This window comes from Leucoraja erinacea, chromosome 13 (genome assembly GCF_028641065.1).
Source record: "Leucoraja erinacea ecotype New England chromosome 13, Leri_hhj_1, whole genome shotgun sequence".
Classification (NCBI taxonomy): Eukaryota; Metazoa; Chordata; class Chondrichthyes; order Rajiformes; family Rajidae; genus Leucoraja; species Leucoraja erinaceus.
Genome location: NC_073389.1, coordinates 13,483,726 through 13,503,503, shown reverse-complemented (window position 1 = coordinate 13,503,503; position 19,778 = coordinate 13,483,726). Strand labels below are relative to the sequence as shown.

General features: G+C 40.2%; 1 protein-coding gene across 1 annotated transcript in view; it reads right to left on the bottom strand.

Annotated features, from left to right (window-relative positions):
- Nucleotides 1-483: 483 nt before the first annotated feature.
- tmem47 (transmembrane protein 47) overlaps nt 484-19,778 on the bottom strand; it is a 31,592-nt gene continuing 12,297 nt past the window's right edge. The window contains exons 2-3 of the mRNA XM_055644511.1: nt 16,823-16,963; nt 484-1,612 (exon numbers count right to left, since the gene is read on the bottom strand). Coding sequence (XP_055500486.1) covers nt 1,434-1,612; nt 16,823-16,963 — 320 coding nt within the window. The 3' untranslated portion in view covers nt 484-1,433. The remainder of the gene's footprint in view (nt 1,613-16,822; nt 16,964-19,778) is intronic.

The window sequence follows — 19,778 nt, the reverse complement described above, 5'->3', positions numbered from 1 at the left end:
ACGCGAGACAGATTTACTGCTAGGGATGTGGCCAACAATGATATTATGATATCATAGCAGGCAAGTAAACCACTGCAGTTATCATATCTTAAATCACAACTGTTGGTCAGTTTGTTGGAGGCAATGCACCTGCCAAAGAAATGTTTAGAGCATCTTTTCAGCATTGCGGAAGTGTCGGAAAAATATTGAAAAGAGCTTGCAGCTTACTCTGGAATATCCACACAAGGGCAGCAATGGTTCTTGCCTGATGCATTCGCAAACCCTGTGGGGTGAAATGTCAAGTTTATTTATCATGTAAAAATAATAAAATGAAAAATTAAGGTACAGGCCCCTTTTATTCTGAACAGTTCTACTGATTCATTGTACTTTTGCCTTGTACAGCTAAAATATCACCTCCTTTCCTTCCCAATATATTGTCTTAAAGTAGCAAAATATATTCAAGCATTATTGTAGTATACAGAGAACGAAAGATACAGTGAAATAAGGAGAGGACAAATTGTTGGAAATATGGAATTTATCTTAGATATAAGTCAAAATAACTTTTTAGGCACAGTATAAGGAATAGTATACATCATACAGGAAACAGTGTGCAGAGATCTATATAAAAATACAGTAGTTGCTCAAATAAATTAGAATGTTTACAATAGCATATAAGGTCCTTTCTATATTCTCAACTCAATAAAATGCTCATCTGTAACTATATCTAGTGGTATCTAAGTACACAGACATTTGCTATGCTTTTTTAAAAAAGATATTTCATAAAATTCCTCTGTAGGTATAGGAAAATGATAAAGAAAATGCAGCAGTTTTAATTGAATGATACAAATGGAACTTCAGTACAGCTTTACAACAGTGTTATGTTCCCAGTTCTTTGAAATAATTAGAAACAGCAGTAATATATTTATGTTCTGTATCAGGACGGTGGAATTTTACTGAAAATGTTGCTGAGCTTTTAAAAATGGATGCAAAGCATGCACTCGTTCTTGATTTACGGCAGAATAATCAGCAGTTAACATACTCCATCTAATCAAAAGATGAGGCATTGATTCTCAACTTCAATATCGGAAACACTTGTCCATCATACTCAGGGCGAGTTCTTTCCAGCAGCAAACTGAATTGAACATTCTTGCAAGAGCAGTTTTTGATTCATATTCTTCACTGCACACCGAGTTCTTTTGCGATTCTTCCCAACTGATATGAAACTATCAAAATTCTGCATTCCAACACATTGTATGGGAAACTGCCAATATACAAAATGTCAGCCATGACTTTTCCAGAGTTCCATATTTATGGTGCAGGAGTTAAAGCAATTATTTTCGTTACAGCCAAAGTGGATAGTGCATTGAGAGAACAGGTTAAATACCACATTTCAACTTAGAGAGCAGAAAATTAGCAAAAGTGTCGAGCCGATGTTCGGTGAAATTAGTTCTGCTCTAGTAGTAGTCATCATAGTTCTTTGGGTTTAAGCAGTAAAGTACCGCTCCCCCAAATGAGAAAATGGTGGCTCCCCAGGCAATGCCATAACCCCAGTTGAACTCATGGTATGTTCGCATTGTAGCTGTTTCCACAAATTTGATTGGGTACAAAACGAGTCCACAAACTTGGAGAACGACTATGAAGGAAAACATGTGATTAAAACAAGGCCCATGTGCTTCTTTGACCACAAAAGTAAACTCTGAAAAAAATGACTATTGCAGGTTCTTAGTCCTCCAGTCATGTCTAATCTGCATCACACCTTTCATTTGCAGTAGTAATTAAATGAGTAAATATGTCAGTTTTGCAAACATAATACAAATTGCAAACGGAAAATTAAAGTGCAAAACACTGCAAAGGGTGGAAATCATAAACAAATGCATAAAATGTTGGCGTTACTCAGCACATCAATCTGTGGAGAGAAAAACACAGTGTAAATGTTCCTGGAGATGTTATATGACTTGTTGGATATTTTTAACATTTTCTGAGAAAATTATTGACCCTTCTTTCAGTTCCTTCATTGAAAGCTAGTACATCACATTAAATGATTAAAAAAACCATGCAGTCCATATTCCTTTTTAATATTTATAATTATTTATCAAAAACATCAAAGACTTTGCACTGTGTCACCTAGCCTGCAAAGGTCATTCCCAAATAGTCTCTTACCTCTACTCATCTGGGCAGCAATGCCTCCAAAATGAATTGTTTTCCAAGGCAGAGACATATCACCATAAAGCTGCAGCCGTACCCTTGCCTGGATACCGCCGCCTGCTGAAGCAAGGGTCACAGTCTGCCTGAACTTCTCAACCTCATGATTATTCCAGGCGGCAGCTGATAAATGACACATACCACAGTCTGCAGGTCACTGCTGCAAATGGAATCTCATAGACTTTTACTATTTAAGGAGACTGGAGTTCATATTCTCCTGAGGAAACAATGGCCTATATTGTGTCTTTGCAGATTTGTCCAGATGAGAAGCGTTCTGGAGATTTAATGTAATACAGTGCTACCATGTGGCACTCCACACGCATACCTGAATATTTTCCTGAAAAGAAAGGCTCCCATTCACTGTTCATATTGTTGAAAGTGATAACTGGTGAGAATTTTCATGTTCAGCTCCAATTATCCAGGAGCATTGTCAGATGTGTTCATCCTGAGGCAGTTTGCCTCGGACCCCATATTCCAACAAATGTATAAACGGTCTGAAGAAGGGTCTTGACCCGGAACATCACCTTTTCCTTTTTTTCAGACATGCTGCCTGACCTGCTGAGTTACTCCAGCATTTTGTGTCTATCTTTGTTGTAAACCAGCATCTGCATTTCCTTCTTACACAATCAAACAAATCCAAACTACTGGCTTTCTCCAGAGACGCTGCCTAACCAGCACTTTTAGTCTTTTTTTGTAAACCAACATTTGCAGTTCCTTGTTTCTACTTGCTAACTCTCTAGTCATGCAGGGTACCCCCCTCAGCCCGACTATATTAAGGTTGGAGGCCTATGACTAGTGGAGATCCACAAAGATCTGTGCTGGGCCCTCTGTTGTTTGTTATATATATAAATGACTTGGACATAAACATAAATGGGTTGGTTAGTAAGTTTGCAGATGACTTCAAGTTTACCAGAGTCACGGTCTGTGAGGAAGGCTATTAGGTATACAGCAGGGTATAGATCATCTACAGAAATGGGCGTAGAAATGGCAGATGAAGTTTAATTCAAGCAAGTATGAGGTGTTGCACTTTGGGAGGTCAAATGCAAGGGGAAAATATACAATTAATAGCAAGACCCTTACAGCATTGGTGTACAGCGGGATCTTGAAGTCCATAATGCCCCTGTCCCACTTAGGAAACCTGAACGGAAACCTCTGGAAACTTTGCGCCCCACCCAAGGTTTCCGTGCTGTTCCCGTAGGTTGCCGGAGGTTCCAGGTAGTGGAAGCAGGTAGGGAGACTGATAAAAAACCTCAGGGAACCGCACGGAAACCTTGGGCGGGGCACAAAGTCTGAAGAGGTTTCCTTTCAGGTTTCCTAAGTGGGACAGGGGCATAACTCCCTGAAAATGGCAACAACAAGGAAATATGGGAAATGTTGGCATGTGGGTCAGGGTGTTGAGTATAAGAGTCAGGAAGTCAGGACGCAGCCTTGTGTGACTCTTATAAGGCCACATTTGGAGTACTGAGTGCAGCTTTGGTTGTTTAAATGCTGAAAGGATGAGAAGGCTTTGGTGAAGAGGTGCTTTACAGAATGATGCCTGGATTAGGCAGTATTTGTTGGACAGACTTGGACTGGTTCCAAGTCGGAAATTGAGGGGAGACCTGATAGAAGTATAAAAGAATTATGAGAGACATAGATAGGGTAGACAGTCAGAACCTTTCTCCCTGGATGGAAATATAACTTCTGAGAGGACATAGCTTCAAGGTAAGAGGGGCAAATTTTGAAGATGTGTGGGGAAAGTGTTTTTTAATACAGAGGCTGGTGAGTGCCTGGAATGCGCTGACGGGTGATGGTGGAGGTAGGAACGATAATGGTGATTAGGAGACCTTTGGATAGTCACATGGATATACAGGGACTGGAGGGATATGCTTTATGTGCAGGCAGTTAAGAGGTAATCTAGGTATCATGATCGGCACAGACATTGTGGGCCGAAGGGCCAGCACCTGTGCTGTGCTGTAATGTTCTATGTTCTATAAGCTTGTTTTGACTATTCTTGGTCAGAGATGCTCAAGTTCTTTTCAGATATCATCACTTGTGAAGAGCAATCTTTCACAGTCTCTTCTTCCTTGTAACCAACATGCGCCCTATTGTAAGCACTGTGGTTTCGTTTTGTGGATAATCCAGATCCTTCCTAGCCAAGGTCTGATTGAAAAACCGTCCTATCAAACTGTTGAACATTCTGTATCTTAGTCCATAAGTCTAATTTCAGACCAAATTATTTATTCAAATCGATTCAGGCTGTGCATAATTTGCCATATTGCATTTAGGCAAAGATATGCCTCAACTTCATACATTCACCATTGTCAGAACACCAGATTTTACCTCCACCAAAGTTTAATTCCTACCTTATTCCCAAGGTCTACTTCACTAACATTTTCCATACATGTCTTAAGCACTGCGCTGCTAAACCCCACTCACTACCTTCAATAATCATGTTTTGCTAGTTATCTCAGTTGAAACTTTGCTTCCTCACATACATAGATTTATCCTTTCCTCCATCATTCATAACTTCATTAGTGATTGCAGCAGAAATAGACCATTCGGCCCATCAAGACTACTCCACCATTCAATCATGGCTGAACTTTCTCTCTTGAACCCCATTCTCCTGCCTTCTCCCCATCAGCCCTGACACCCTTACTAAACAAGAATCTATCTATCTCTTCCTCAAAAATATACATTGACTTGGCTGCCACAGTCCTCTGTGGCAATGAATTCCACAGATTCACCACCTCTGACTAAAGAAATTCCTCCTCAACACCTTCCTAAAGGAACTTCATTTAATTCTGAGGCTATGACCTCTGGTCCTGACTCTCCCACTTGTGGAAACATCCTCTCCACATCCATCCTATCCAGGCCTTTCACTAGTTGGTACATTTCACTCAGATTCCCCCTCATCCTTCTTAACTCCAGCGAGTAGAGGCCCAGTGCATTCAAACCCTCATCATATGTTAACCCCATTAATCCCATCTATCCTAACATCGCAGCATGCAAGTGCTTCACCATCCCACCTCCCAATTTTCTCTTTCCATCTGCACACTGTGATTCATCAGCCTTCAGTGGTCCTGGCGATAAATAGTAAAACCTTTCACAAAGCAATTCACCTTTACTAACTCTTCCCACATCTCCTAAAATCTCCTCAAAACCACACCTTCAGTCATGTCGACTAATGCCCCTGTCCCACTTAGGAAACCTGAATGGAAACCTCTGGAGACTTTGCGCCCCACCCAAGGTTTCCGTGCGGTTCCCGGAGGTTGCAGGTGGTTGCCGGAGGTTGCAGGTAGTGGAAGCAGGTAGGGGGACTGACAAAAACCTCCGGGAACCGCACATAAATCTTGGGCGGGACGCAAAGTCTCCAGAGGTTTCCGTTCAGGTTTCCTAAGTGGGACAGGGGCATAAATCCTCTCACACCGCCTGGAGGCCTAGTTTTGTGTAGGTGAACCTTGTGATGATTTAATATTTCGGAGGTGTTACATGGCCTGGTGTTAGAGACTTGTAGACTACAGCAATGAAAATACATAACGGCTTACATTTATGAAGCTTATGGAAAATCCTTATCCACAAATGTATATGTTTATATTTAATATTAATCTGTAACAAAGGTCTAGATGTATTAAGCTGTGAAGAAAAGTATGAAGAAGGGTCCTGACCCGAAACATCGCCTGTCTATGTTGTGCAACTCAGCCTGACCCGCTGAATTACTCCAGCACCCTGTGTTCTATTAAGAGGTGGCTGTTTTCAGAATCCATCAAATCTGTCTTTTCTTCTGCATTAGTCCTCTTTGCCCAGAGTGTGCAATCAGAACAGCGAGGTTATTAATGCTCACTATTATGTTTAAAACTTTAAAACAGCAACTTCTGAAGCTTGCACATATGATTAAGTGTAAACATTTAGAAGTTGCTGATGCTTCTAAATGTGCTGCTAAACTCTTCTGCAATGTAGGCTGTAAGCCTGAGCAAAGAACAAACTTTTCTGCAGTAAAAAATCCTGTAAATGTTGCCATGAGAAAACTTTTGGTTTAACGGAACACTGAGCCACAGTTATTGCTTAATATAGGCATCAAACTAGATTTTATATGTCAAGTCTAATTCATATGCATAAATATTTCAAAACTACATAATTTTAAAATTGATTAAAATTATATTTCCCATTTTAGAATTTAAACTGCTTTTCCTGCAAATATAATTTCATATATATATATTCCAACTATTACTTCATTTTTGTAAAATGCTGGAAAAAAAATGTTTTTGCTTCATGGTTTGATGTCTGGGCAATACTTCCATGTGAATGAGTTTGTTAACTACATCACTTTTAGTTGAGTTTAGAGATACAGCATGGAAACAGACCCTTTAGCCCACGTCAACCATCGATCACATACATATTCACAATACCTCTATGCTATCCAACTTTTCTCATCAACTACCTGCACACTAGGGGCAATTTACAGAGGCCAATCAACATACAAAATCAAAGATCTTTGGGATGTGGGAGGAAACTGGTGCACTCGGAGGAAACCCACGAGGTCACAGAGAGAACGTACAAATCCACACAGACAACAACCAAAGTCAGGATTGAACCTGAATCTCTGGCACTGTGAGACGGCAGCTCTTCCAGCTCCGCCACTGTGCCGCCTCTTTGATGAACACAAGAGAGACCTCCAGTAAAGTGGAACTCCATGGCATGGTAATCAGTAGGTCTTTGACAGTACTGTCACTTTGCTGCTGGCCATAGAATTCTGCCCTGTGTGTCACGATTGAAGTGACATGGACAAGTGACAACAAATTAACCTCACCACCGCAGCCCAGTTGTCCTGTAGCACCCAATTGTTGGCAAGTCTTTAACTATACACGGATTTTAAGTACCTTCCATCACAAGGCAGCAACCCCTTATAATTGCTGCAAATCCCTTGTGGTAGATGCTCTGACCCTCTGATTTCTCACCTAGCCTTTAAATATAATTTTCAATCTCCCTTGTCCCCCTTCCAATCTCCAAGCCCTGATCTCCTTCTGACACTGCAGGCACCAGGCCATGATGTTGGAGATTTCAATCCCCATAGCCAGTTTATGATCAGTATTTCTGCAGACCCAGGTGTTAGGTTAAATGAGGAATCTATGTGATAGTCCACATCAGATTGATACCAGTTTCATGCACAGGACAGAGTGATCGGCTTTTTACTGGACAGTGTGCTGCGTGGCTGGAGACACACGTGTCTACCAGTGATGATCGGACACAAGTTCTGTAACAATCAATACACAAGGTACTGAGGAGACTGTGAGAAGGCAACTGATGAGTAAAGGGAAAAGAAGGCAAAATCTGTTCAGAAAGTAAGTTGCAGGGTCTCTGAATGGACATAGATCTCACCTATGTATGAACATTATGACCTGGAATTAACCATTCAGCCGCAAGAGCCTCCTTGACTGAATGATATCTTCCAACATTTTTTTCTCCTATCCCTTGACTTGTATCCCTAATATGAAGACACCGTATCACGTAAAAATAGTCACGATCCATGAATAACCACAGTGATTTTATAAATGTAAATTGTAATTTATTTCATGGTGTCTTGGAGAATAGTGCACAAATATTATTCTCCTAGATATAATAAAATATTGAAAGTTGATTCTCGGGCTCTGTAACCTGAATCATGCAGGCCCATTCTACAGTTAAAATCAGAAGATATTTAACTCATAGTATGGTCATTTACCCTTGAATGCAGTTGATAACGTGGCTTAAACACAAATAAATATGATATTTCCCAGGGTATTGTGTTACATTATAAGGAGGGACAATGGGAGGTTGTGGGAAGCTAGTTGGTGTGGGAAGCTAGTTTCAATCTGGAGTGAACTAATATAGATTCCTCCTGTAATCTAACAACTGAGTCTTCAGAAACAACACCAGTTTAAAGTAGATGGAATCCTGACTAGCCAGCTGTTGCAAGGAGGGTCCGTTCTGTCCATACTCATGCTCATAGCTGTTTGTGAGTGCAATAAGGCTGCTGATTATTCAATGCGGCGACTCATCTATCATGTCTAAACCCATTAGGATGCTCCTCAACCTCTCAGTCATCTTCTCAGCAATGCCATTTCACTGGGAACCAGTGATTGAGAAGGGAAAGTGGAATTACAAGATGCATGCATTAAATGGAATAGGTTCAAACTGAATGCATCTTCAGCTATTACTACCAGGCTCATGGGTCCACATTTATTATATCACTACTCAAAATTCAGCATCCTCCAAGGTTAAAATATTCAATCTTAAAAGTAATGTGAACCATGATGCACCCGCTTCTTTGAACTTGAAGATATCCAAGATAGAAACTTTCAGAGGTACAACAAAGAAGAGATACTGAGAGACACAGGCCTATCATTTTCTGCCACCCCTGTCTTGGTGTCTCAGAGCCATTCCTCGCCAGTCGATTAAACAGAGGTGAAAGGTCTAACCAAATTCTAAAGGTGAATTCCTCAGTGTAATTGTTGGGGAAATGCCCCTCCCACATCCTTCAAGGAGTCCAACATTCAATTGCAGCATTGAAAAGGTGAAGGGTGGTGAGTGAGCTTAGGATTTCTGCATTCACATCTGCAAGCATGGGAATTGAAAATCTGGTGGCACTTTAACAGAGACATGCCATCAATTCAATGCAACAGCTGGGCCGTATTATTGCAGAAGACTGGAGTGACATGGACTCATTGCTGCAGAGATCGAAGTGACATGGAGTCAGTGCTGTGGAACAAATTGAACCTCACCACTTCAGATTTAGTTTAAGGCATGCTGATCCCGTGAAATATATTTTATTCACCTTGCCCCGCAAATTTTTTTGAAATAACCATTCACTGACAAATTACAAATTATGTCTGCTTTTTGCAGATCAGCACAATGCTCCACACAATTTAGACGCATTGGTATGGTCTAGTGGGATCGCTGAGTTACGATGGCAGTTTAGTTTCCAATTTGTCAGTGATTCACATTGCTGCAGGGAATAGACTGGTACCCTCCTCAGCAAAGTCACATTTCTTAATAATATAAATGAAACTTTGTCTATAAAACAGGACATAACCTTAAGCCAATTTCTTGATTGAAAGGTTTAAAGTTATCATCCTAAATGCTACAAATGTTTTGTACAACGGGATTGTGAAACAATTACTTTGAGCAAAGGGTACCAAAGTTTAGGGCATGACATATTATATCATTTAGTTTCTGTCTATCAACCATTAGACCTAAATCTGAAAGGTTACGACCTGAAACCATGTCTATTCCCCTCCACCCATGCTGCATCAACTGTTGAGTTCCTCCATCGCTTATTTTTAAAATGGAAATTCTGGGTAATCATTTATTTAAAATATAATTATAAAAAATAACTCTTGAAACTCACTCATCTATCTATTCATTATTGTTAGAAAATGGCTGTGAATGCAGTTCCACTGAGAAGCGGATCTTCAGTCTGGCTTCACTCGAGAGACGTCAAGCGACCCTGGAGTATTGGCCGTGCACAAAAATGCTGGAGAAACTCAGCGGGTGCAGCAGCATCTATGGAGCGAAGGAACTAGATGGGTTTTGGCCCGAAATGGCCCCAAGGGTTTCGGCCCGAAACGTTGCCTAAAACCTTCGCTCCATAGATACTGCTGCACCCGCTGAGTTTCTCCAGCATTTTTGTGTACCTTTGATTTTCCAGCATCTGCAGTTCCTTCTTAAACGCTTGATTATTGGCCAATTGACAGGCATGTTACATGTGGAATGGAGTGGAGGTTATAGTTTTCATCATGTTCTAGTGAAATGTATATACATGTTGATGAGATCCTTGACATGACTGCTTGCAACTTAGGGCATATAATACAAAACTTTTATAACATGAATTTATTTTGGTCTGTGCTGGCTTGGTAGCTGACAGCTTATAGCGTTGAGGTGAATCATTAAGCAATGCTAGAATGATAAAACCGTGACTGGAACAGTGGAAAAGAATCTGTCAATTATCATTTTCCATTTCTTCCACAGATTAATATATATTTTGAGCTGATGGTACCATTTTGTAGGTTTTCTTACTGTTGAAGGGATTGATGTTTGCACTAAAGACACGTGGATAAAATATTATATTTATAATCTTACACTGATAATCCAGGAGAGGAGGAGAAAATGGCTTTTCCAATCATCGATACAATTGAGATAAAAGAAAGACTTGAAGGATGACTGGCAAATTAATTATTAAAAGAAACATTTGGATCTGACACTTCAGAAGATCACAGGGAAGCTTGTTTCTTTTAGTTATCAAAACCCGTGGAACTCGGACCGCAAAATAATTATATCTTTTGGCCCAGTAAGTTTTCACTTACATAGCTATGAATGACACAGCAGCAAGCTTTGATCTGCATTGTAAACTGTACCATTAGTACCAGACTACCAGCACAGGAAACCACAGACTATAAAGATTTCAAGGAAAAAGGGAAAATTGGCTGTCAATTTCACACCATGACCCAATGACAAAATTGCTCCATACCAACGTCAAGTAATTTATTCAGCAATATCTTTATATTTTTTTGAATAAATTCTAATTATTTTTTGGTGCCTCAATATTTCCCTGAAAGGGTGTCAATATTTTTAGAGATCCCTCTAACCGCTATTACAGAGGAGTTTGAAAATCACCAGCGCAAAAAATATAGATTCCTGAAATGTTTAATTTAGAAATAAAGCAGTGTTTCACACAAGATAAAATTTTGCCTCACAGAAAACCCTATCGTACTGGAGTCAAAAGCAATCTGTTTCATTGAGAATATTATACATTACTACATTTTCCACTATGCTCCATTTTCCCCATGATAGTACATTAATATTCTGAAAGGTTAGTAAATCTTTTTTAAACAAATGTATCTATTTAAAATGTAATGAACACTGGCACTTAAACAAAATGAGCTAAATTACCCTGGATGACATAGAATGAAAAGCTATGGGGCTGAACTAATAAAATATTAAACATATAATTGTCAGCTGCTGTATCTTTTCAGGCACAGACAACTTGCATGAATAATGGCTAGGAAAGGGAGGAGCAGAACATTTGAAAGAACATAGTTGGAAAGTGATCTACCTTTGAACCGTTCCTCTGACTGGCACTGTAGATGCGAGAGAAGAAATCATCTGAGCAATTGTTTAGTTTAGTTTAGAGATACAGCATTGAAACAGGAGTCTACACCAACCAACGATCACCCGTTCACACTAGTTCAATGCTATCCTAATTCCCACTCCATACATACTAGGAGCAATTTATCTACAAAGCTGCAAGCCTATGGGATGTGGAAGGAGAAAACCTACATGGTCACAGGTAGAATGTGCAAACTCTGCACAGACAACACCCGAGGTCAGGATCGAACCCGGATCACTAGCGCCGTGAGGCAGTAGCTCTACCAGCTGTGCCACTGTAATATACATTTTCAGTCTTTCCCTTCTCGTTGCCAATTTGTCAAAATAGCTTTGCATCCCTGAGCTAATGGGGAATTTGTTTGGTTAAATAATCTTAGTAGCTTGTGAAGTGTCAACTGCTGCGTGGACAGGCTAGAAGCAAATTACGATTGTTTAAAAGATAAAAAAATGATTGATGTTTTCTGACTCGAATAACGCAAGTGAGAATTAATCATGCTCTAAACTTGTGCCGACTCACCCTCCAATATACATTCCTTTTGCAACTGGACGGCTCACAATGTTATCGCAACCTTGCCACCGCTGCCATCTTGTGAGGCTGAATGGTTCATTAGAAGCATCTAGGCTTGGGTGGCAGAACATGAGGACTAAGCTGTGGATAACCTCGATGGCTTCTGATAGCTTGTGTTGTCAAATGCCCTTTCAACTGTCTTTAATTCACATTATAACGTTATCAGAAATATTAGTAATATATTTACTTACACAAAAAAATATTTTTTTTTAAATTGCAAATAAAATGTGAACATTTAAAATATGTACAAATATACCTGAGGGGCAACTAGGATGATGCTTATTTAGAACGATTGCCACAAGAAGTGGTAGAGGCAGGTAAAATTATGACATTCAAAAGATGCTTGGACAAGTCCATGGATAAGAAAGGTCTAGAGGATCAGGATCTGGGGCAAGGACATGGGATTAGCTTGGTTAGACAACTTGGTGTGTATGGACTAGTCAGAGCGAAAGACCCGTGTCTAAGCCATATAGCTCTATGACTCTAGATGAAGCTGCTGACAATTAACTGAAAACATAAATATAAAGTGCAATGATAAAAAAGGAATATGTTTTATCTTTGTTATGAGGATTTTCAACCTCTGAATGAGGCTATGCAGGGCTTCTGCAGCATAAAGCTTAGGGGATGCAAAGTGTATCAGATCTCTCAGCTTGGAACAATCAACAACTGTTCATGGACTCTGTGACAAGTCCTGTAGCGGCAGGCCAGATACCCACGCTCTCGACCTCCTACACCTGTGCTGCTTCTGTGCAATGTGAATCTATGAAAGTGACCCGCAGGAAAGACATAGCTGGCATTTCTCTTACAAACCTGCAATTCTAAGTATGATCCGGTCCACTGACTACAATCTACAACTTGGTCACAATACTTCTCATAACTTTGCTACCATTCCCAATTTATCCATTTTTATATTGCAATCCAATTCAAATTCTGCACATTTCCCTTCACAAGTGCACACTGCTTTAATATATAAAACTTAGATCTATTTCCATTACAAGCAAATTGCGGCATCGCTGATAGGCAATTTGAAAACTGCGTTGGCAGCAAAAGGTAATCTCTCATCCAGAAAAGAAATTGGTCATTAAACAGCTGAGTAATGAATTATTCACCTCCCTGTACATGTCAGTCATTGAAACTGATCCAGTCACTTCAGACAGCTGCTTGCTCAGGTGTTCCTGTAGTACAGTTGAATACTTTTAAATACAAACTATATGAATAGGTTCTGTTAGAATGTATAGGCAGTACAAGTCAGTGAAAAGGAAAACAGCCCGATTCAAGGGAGAAATGATGAAATATTGGAATTAAAGATATGCAAAGATATGTTTGTTTTCATGTCATTTTACCTTCCTTAATAATAAATGTCAATCAAATAAATCAAACATTATGAAACATTTGTATTTAAAACAAACAGGTAGCTGCATCAAAATAGCAGGGCCCATTTGAAGGAATTATTAATAAAAGTAAAGAAAATATCAGATTGGAACATCAGCAAAAGGAAATAAACAAAGTGAAGCACAAAATGAAATGTGATAGCAGATTTCAATAAATAATGCAAAGCTGGAATATTGGAGAAGGCCCAGCATTGCAGAAAAGGAATGTAAAGGACCGAATTGCAAACATACTTGCAACGTTGTTTCAAAAAGTGTAGGCAAAAGCAAAAATGCAAGTGAAAAATAAATACAATAAAATGGTGCGCAAAGTGAATTTTAAACACTTGGATAAAACATGGAGTGTCCAGATCTTCAGGAAATCCATATGAAAGGTCAAAAGCATTAGCAAAATGCTTTAATTGACTGCTTTTGGGCAAGATGGAGCAGACATTATGGCCAAGCAAGCAAACATATTTAACCTATGCAAACAGATCTCACAATCATCTGCACCTCATCCATTGACCCTAACCTCAATGATGCCAACCTGTCCCAGAAAATCCAGTCTTCGCCAACTCCAACCCCAAATAGTCAATCATTCCCTGATCCAAACACCAATCTAAATCCTGAGGACCACAGTCACTCCCAAACCCAGAACACTATACTCTATGATCATCCAATTACTCTCTGTATGAGATCCTAAATTCCCAACTTCTTATTGAAATCTCAATCTAATTCCTGAAGATCCCAACTCAGTATGTTATGTACATTACTAAGCCAACCCAATCCAATCACTCCCTGACCTAAATACTGCCCAAACCCAGAATATCCAAACCTCAAAGATTGTATTCATGCTTCATCAGAAGATCCTGATCACTTTTAACCAAAACTCAAGAGATTGCATTTGCTCCTTAACACAAATAATCACAATTCCATTCACAACTTGTACACAAATCCTAAATGTACCTGTTTATTTTCAATTAAACCCAGATTATTCCAATCTCATCCGCCACAATCCTGAAAGATCACAGTCCGGATCTATATTGCAAAGACCCTGATGGCTTCCAACAGTTAGATAGCCAGTCAAATTGGTTGGCTGCAAGGCATAAGCCTTTTGGAAATGTTCAAAACAATAATTTTTGATAGCCGAAGAGGATCCTAACTGCAAACATTTCCACCCATACCAATCCTACATCCCAATTTTCAGTGTTTGCTATTCTGGGTCAGTGTTGTTATGGAGGTATTTACCATCTAAAATTAAAAAAAAAAAGAAAGAAATACTCAAGTAAATTAAATTAAATCCTAAGAGTTCCTTTCTTTTAATATTAAAATGTGACCACAGAGTAATGAAGGGCCCGAGTGACAAAAAATGTTTCTGCTGCCTTCATGGGTCTGTCACTTAACACAGTCTGGATTGACAACATAATCACTTCACTCCTTGCAGGCAGTAAAGGTCCTGTATCAAATACGTTTTGACACAAAATTGCCTGGGAATTGACACAAAACGATAATTTCACTCACGCAGGCCATAAGTATGATTGATGCTTAAAATGGACAAAATTGGTCTTGCTACTGTTGAGTGTTTCTGAGATTAGATGTAACGCTGGAGTCTTGAAGTAGCATATATTTAAGAGATTCAAAACAGTTGCGGAAAATAAATCTCCAGTTTTATATCTCATTGTTAAAATTAACCTTTTGACAGACAAATAAATGACTGCATGGAGTTCAAGTGATCCAAGATTTGTTTCAATGTATTTAGTGACGTGCTCCCAGCATAACAAAGCCTCTCATACTGAACATGACAATGTTTATACATCAGTGAGATTTACTGGTTAACACAGGCAACATAATGTTAATCTCATCAATTAGATTCTAATAGGTCATCGCCCGTTGCATACTTCCTCACTTCCTGTTCCTGTTCCAGGAATTTGTCTGTTTATGTCGTAACACTACTAATGCCTAACCATCTTTTGCTCTGTGATGGCTAAGGACTTGTTTCAGTATTTGGGAGACTTTGACACACTAAGAGCTTGCCCTTGCACATGCTTCAATAATCTATATAATGGCTGGGTGTTCTTCATTTGGTTTCCAATTGTTCTCCTTCTCTGACTTCCAAGCCCACATGGCCATGGTCATTGTTTTCTTTTGCCAATTATTGCTGAAGAACAACAATATAATCTTGCAGCTTTCAAAGGGACTTTCAACGTTGCCCTGAATGTAATGCCTAGCGATAATACTTTAACTGAGAAAATGTGAGCCTTTAGGAAAACATATGAAACATCTCAACAAAATGTTTGTTGAGCTCGGAAAGGGTTCAAAGGCCACTATAGAAACATGGAATGCTTGCCCATTTTAAGAGTCCTGCTGATATGTAGCAAAACTGTGGTTGGGATTATTTCTACAAAGCAAACAAATAATGAATTCCACACATGTAATAGGTTAACAATTATCCAACTATGCAACACAAATTTATTCTGCAGTTTTGCCACAGGCATAAAACAATGGCCAGTGGAATAAGCAAATATGTTTGCTTTGATTTCTCTTGGGTTCATGTCTATGATAGATTTTGCATAATCTGCAAGGTTTGAATACTGGATTCAAGACATGCCCCAGGAGTTTTTTCAGAAACGCAGGCAAGGCCCAGGAAATCCAGCACAACTGACGAGAAACAACCGCCAATTTTTCAGGATTTCTTGTTTAATCAGGCAGCACAATTTGTATTGTTACCTCTCAGCTGCAAGGGCAGCAAAAGGCCACAAGAATAGGGCTGGGAATTAAGAATGCTTTGGATCTCAATATATTGACTCTTGGTATAAACATGCATGAATGGATACTCTCAGAGAACAGGTTGGAAATGAGCTATACTCCTCCGCAACTGAATCAATTGCTAATGCTCAATGTCTCTGCCTTTGGACATTGGCAACCACGCAACTATGCTCCATGAAGAATATTCAAAATTATGACAAACACTGGATGCATTAGAGACTGCTGTAGCAAAAAAAAAAACCATGAGCTACTGGACAAACTGAACGGGTTGGGCAGCGTCTGTGGAGGGGAAATTAATAGTCTACGTTTTGGGACAAGACCCAACATCTAGACTGGAAGAAGGGTCTCGAACCGAAACGTCACCCATTCCTTCTCTCCAAAAATGCTACCTGTCCCATTGAGTTACTTCAGAATTTTGTGTCTACCTTCGATTTAAACCAGCATCTGCAGTTCTTTCTTACCCATCTAGACTGTGAAACTAGACGTAAGAGGTTGAGGGAAGGGCAGGGCATGAACGGGCAAGTGATAGGTGGATACAGTCGAGCGGGGGTTGATTCACAGGTAATTCACAGGAAGGGAAGAAAGGGAAGAGATAGAGATTAAGGATATTTCCATTTTTTCTTTCACATTTTAAAAAATCCATTGAACATGCCTTAACAATCATGCAACTAAAAATGTTTGTTGATAAAATAAGCAATGCGCTAAAAAGCATTGCGCGTAAATTATATATATTTTTATTGAACTCCTTTCTCCCTTTTACACAACACAAAATGATTAATTGACATGTATATAATTCAGATGTTTTTAAACAAATTACCTGCAGAAAATAACAGGATGGCCACAGGTTTGTAGAATTTTCGGCGGGTCCCCTGACAGATTGAGATCAAAGCCACCAGAAAGGCAATAAGAATAATGGCCGCTCCAGTTAGAAGCAAGGCAACTGTGGCAATTTCCCAGTCTGTAACATAGAAGATAAACAGTACCATCTGAGAGTCCTGAAGACACAGTTAATTGTCTGATATAAACCTACACCATTCACTAAAATGAGTGCACAAATATAGATACATGGTAAAACAAACTTATGCTGCACTGTTAATCTGTTAAATTTGAACAGCAGGTTTAAGACTGTAATGTTCAAATATAGCATGGTAGCGCTGTCAATCTGTCACACACAAGAGAGAAGCCCCCCCCCCCCCCCCCCCCCCCCTCCCCTCCGCCTATCAATGCTTCTTCCCTTTCCCATGGATTTTTAATTCATTGCCTGCATGTAACATCAGAGGTTATCTGTCGCAGGTAGAAGTAAACATATACCCATTCCCCAAATTCAAAGTTTTGGGTTGTAGTCTACCAAGGCAGTTTTGTTTAGTTTATTGAGGTGCTGTGAAAAGCTTTTGTTGCATTCTAACCAGTCTGCAGAAAGACTACACATGATTACAATCGCGCCATCCACAGTGTACAGATAGATACATGATAAAGGGAGTAACGCCATGTACATCAATGTAGATGTACCCTGCGGTTAATAATAAGGTTTTCCATGGAATACAAAGAGTCCACAATGGCGCTGGCTGTATTCCAGGAGTGTTAGGAAGCTGGCATGTTTTGAGACTGGAAATCCAGGGAGGATGGATACAATCACGTCCGCAATTTAATAAATATTCAGCAAGTTAAGGAGATACGTTCATTCCTGTATGTGTATAATCTGCTTGATTTGAGGCTCTCCAGCTGCAGTCCTGCTGGGAGAAGCTGGAGAGTCTAGGTCATCGCCTCAGAATTAAAGGACGTTCTTTTAGGAAGGAAATGAGGAGAAATTTATTTAATCAGAGGGTGGTGAATCTGTGGAATTCATTGCCACAGAAGTCTGTGGAGGCCAAGTCAGTGGATATATCAATCATCCAACATCAATCTGGCCACTTCTCCATCACCAACAATAGAAATTGAGGAGGTGGAGAGGCTGTTCAGAAGAAAGAGAAGCCAGAAATCTCCGGGACAGGACAATGTTTCCCCCTCTACTCTCAAGCTCTGTGCCGAACAACTGGCACCGGTCTGCACAGACATTTTCAACCAGTCCCTGAAAACCTGTACTGTCCCTGCCTGCTTCAAAGTCTCCACTATTGTCCCTGTACCCAAAAAGACAAGGATTACTGGTCTTAATGACTACAGGCCTGTTGCATTGACCTCTGTAGTCATGAAGACCCTTGAAAGACTTGTGCTGGACAAGCTGAAAAACATCACTAACCCGCTGCTTGACCCTCTGCGGTTTGCATACCGGGCCAATAGATCTGTGGATGGCGCAGTCAACCTGGGCCTGCACTTCATCCTCCAGCACCTAGACCGCCAGGGGACTTATGCGAGGATTTTGTTTGTTGATTTTAGCTCTGCATTCAACACCATTGTGCCAGAGCTACTACACTCCAAACTTTCCGAGTTGACTGTGCCTGAACCCCTCTGTCAGTGGATCACCAGACAGGAAGCAGCATGCGAGGCTGGGAAAGTACATCTCGGACATGCAGACCCTCAGCATAGGAGCACCGCAAGACTGCATACTCTCCCCTCTCCTCTACTCTCTCTACACAAATGACTCCACCTCCATGGACTCCTCTGTCAAGCTTCTCAAGTTTGTGGACGACACAACCCTGATTGGACTGATCCAGGATGAGGAGGAATCTGCCTACAGACAGGAAGTGACACAGCTGGCATCCTGGTGCCTTCACAACAACCTGGAACTTACCTCTCTTAGTGGAGTTGATTGTGGACTTTAGGAGATCTCCCCCTCCCCTTACCACATTCACCATCAACAAAACCACAGTCAAACGTGTGGAATCTTTTAAGTTCCTGGGAACCATCATCTCCAAGGACCTTAAATGGATCATCTACTCCACAGTCAAAAAGGCACAACGGAGGATGTACTTCCTCAGGCAGCTGAGGAAACACAATCTGCCACAGGCAATGATGGTCCAATTCTACACGGCCATCGTAGAGTCTGTTCTCACCTTCTCCATCATGGTCTGGTTTGGCTCAGCCACCAAGCACAATACCTGGAGGCTGCAGCGAATCATCCGATCAGCTGAGAAGGTTGTTGGCTGCAACCTTCCCTCCATTGATGAACTGTACACTGCAAGGGCCAGGAAGTGAGCGGGTAAGATCATCTCTGACCCTTCTCACCCTGGCCACAAACTCTTTGAATCACTTCCCTCTGGACTGTCAAAGCTGCCACAGCCAGACATCAATACAGCTTTTTTCCACGAGTAGTAGCTCTACTCAATAACCAAAAAAAATGTAGCTTCCTTTTGCTCTGGTATTTTATTTAATTCACATGTTTTATTATTAATGTTTAATGTTTTATGAGTCATTCTTAATTGTCACTGTATGTAATATTGTCACTTGTGAGCGGAGCACCGAGGCAAATTCCTTGTATGTGAGCATACTTGACCAATAAACATTCATTCATTCATTCCATCATCCATTCAATCATTCATTCATTCATTCAATCATTCATTCATTCATTCATTCATTCATGCATTCATTCATCATTCATCATTCATTCATATTTAAGGCAGAGATATATATATTCTTGATTAGTATGGGTGTCAGAGGTTATGGGGAGAAGGCAGGAGAATGAGGTTTGCAGGGAGAGATAGATCAGCCATAATTGAATGTTGGCGTAGACTTGATGGGCCGAATGGCCTAATTCAGTCCTATCACTTATGATCTCCAAAAGAGGTAAAATTAAAATCCCTAAAAACGCCCAGGATATCATCACAGTAGTCAGATGA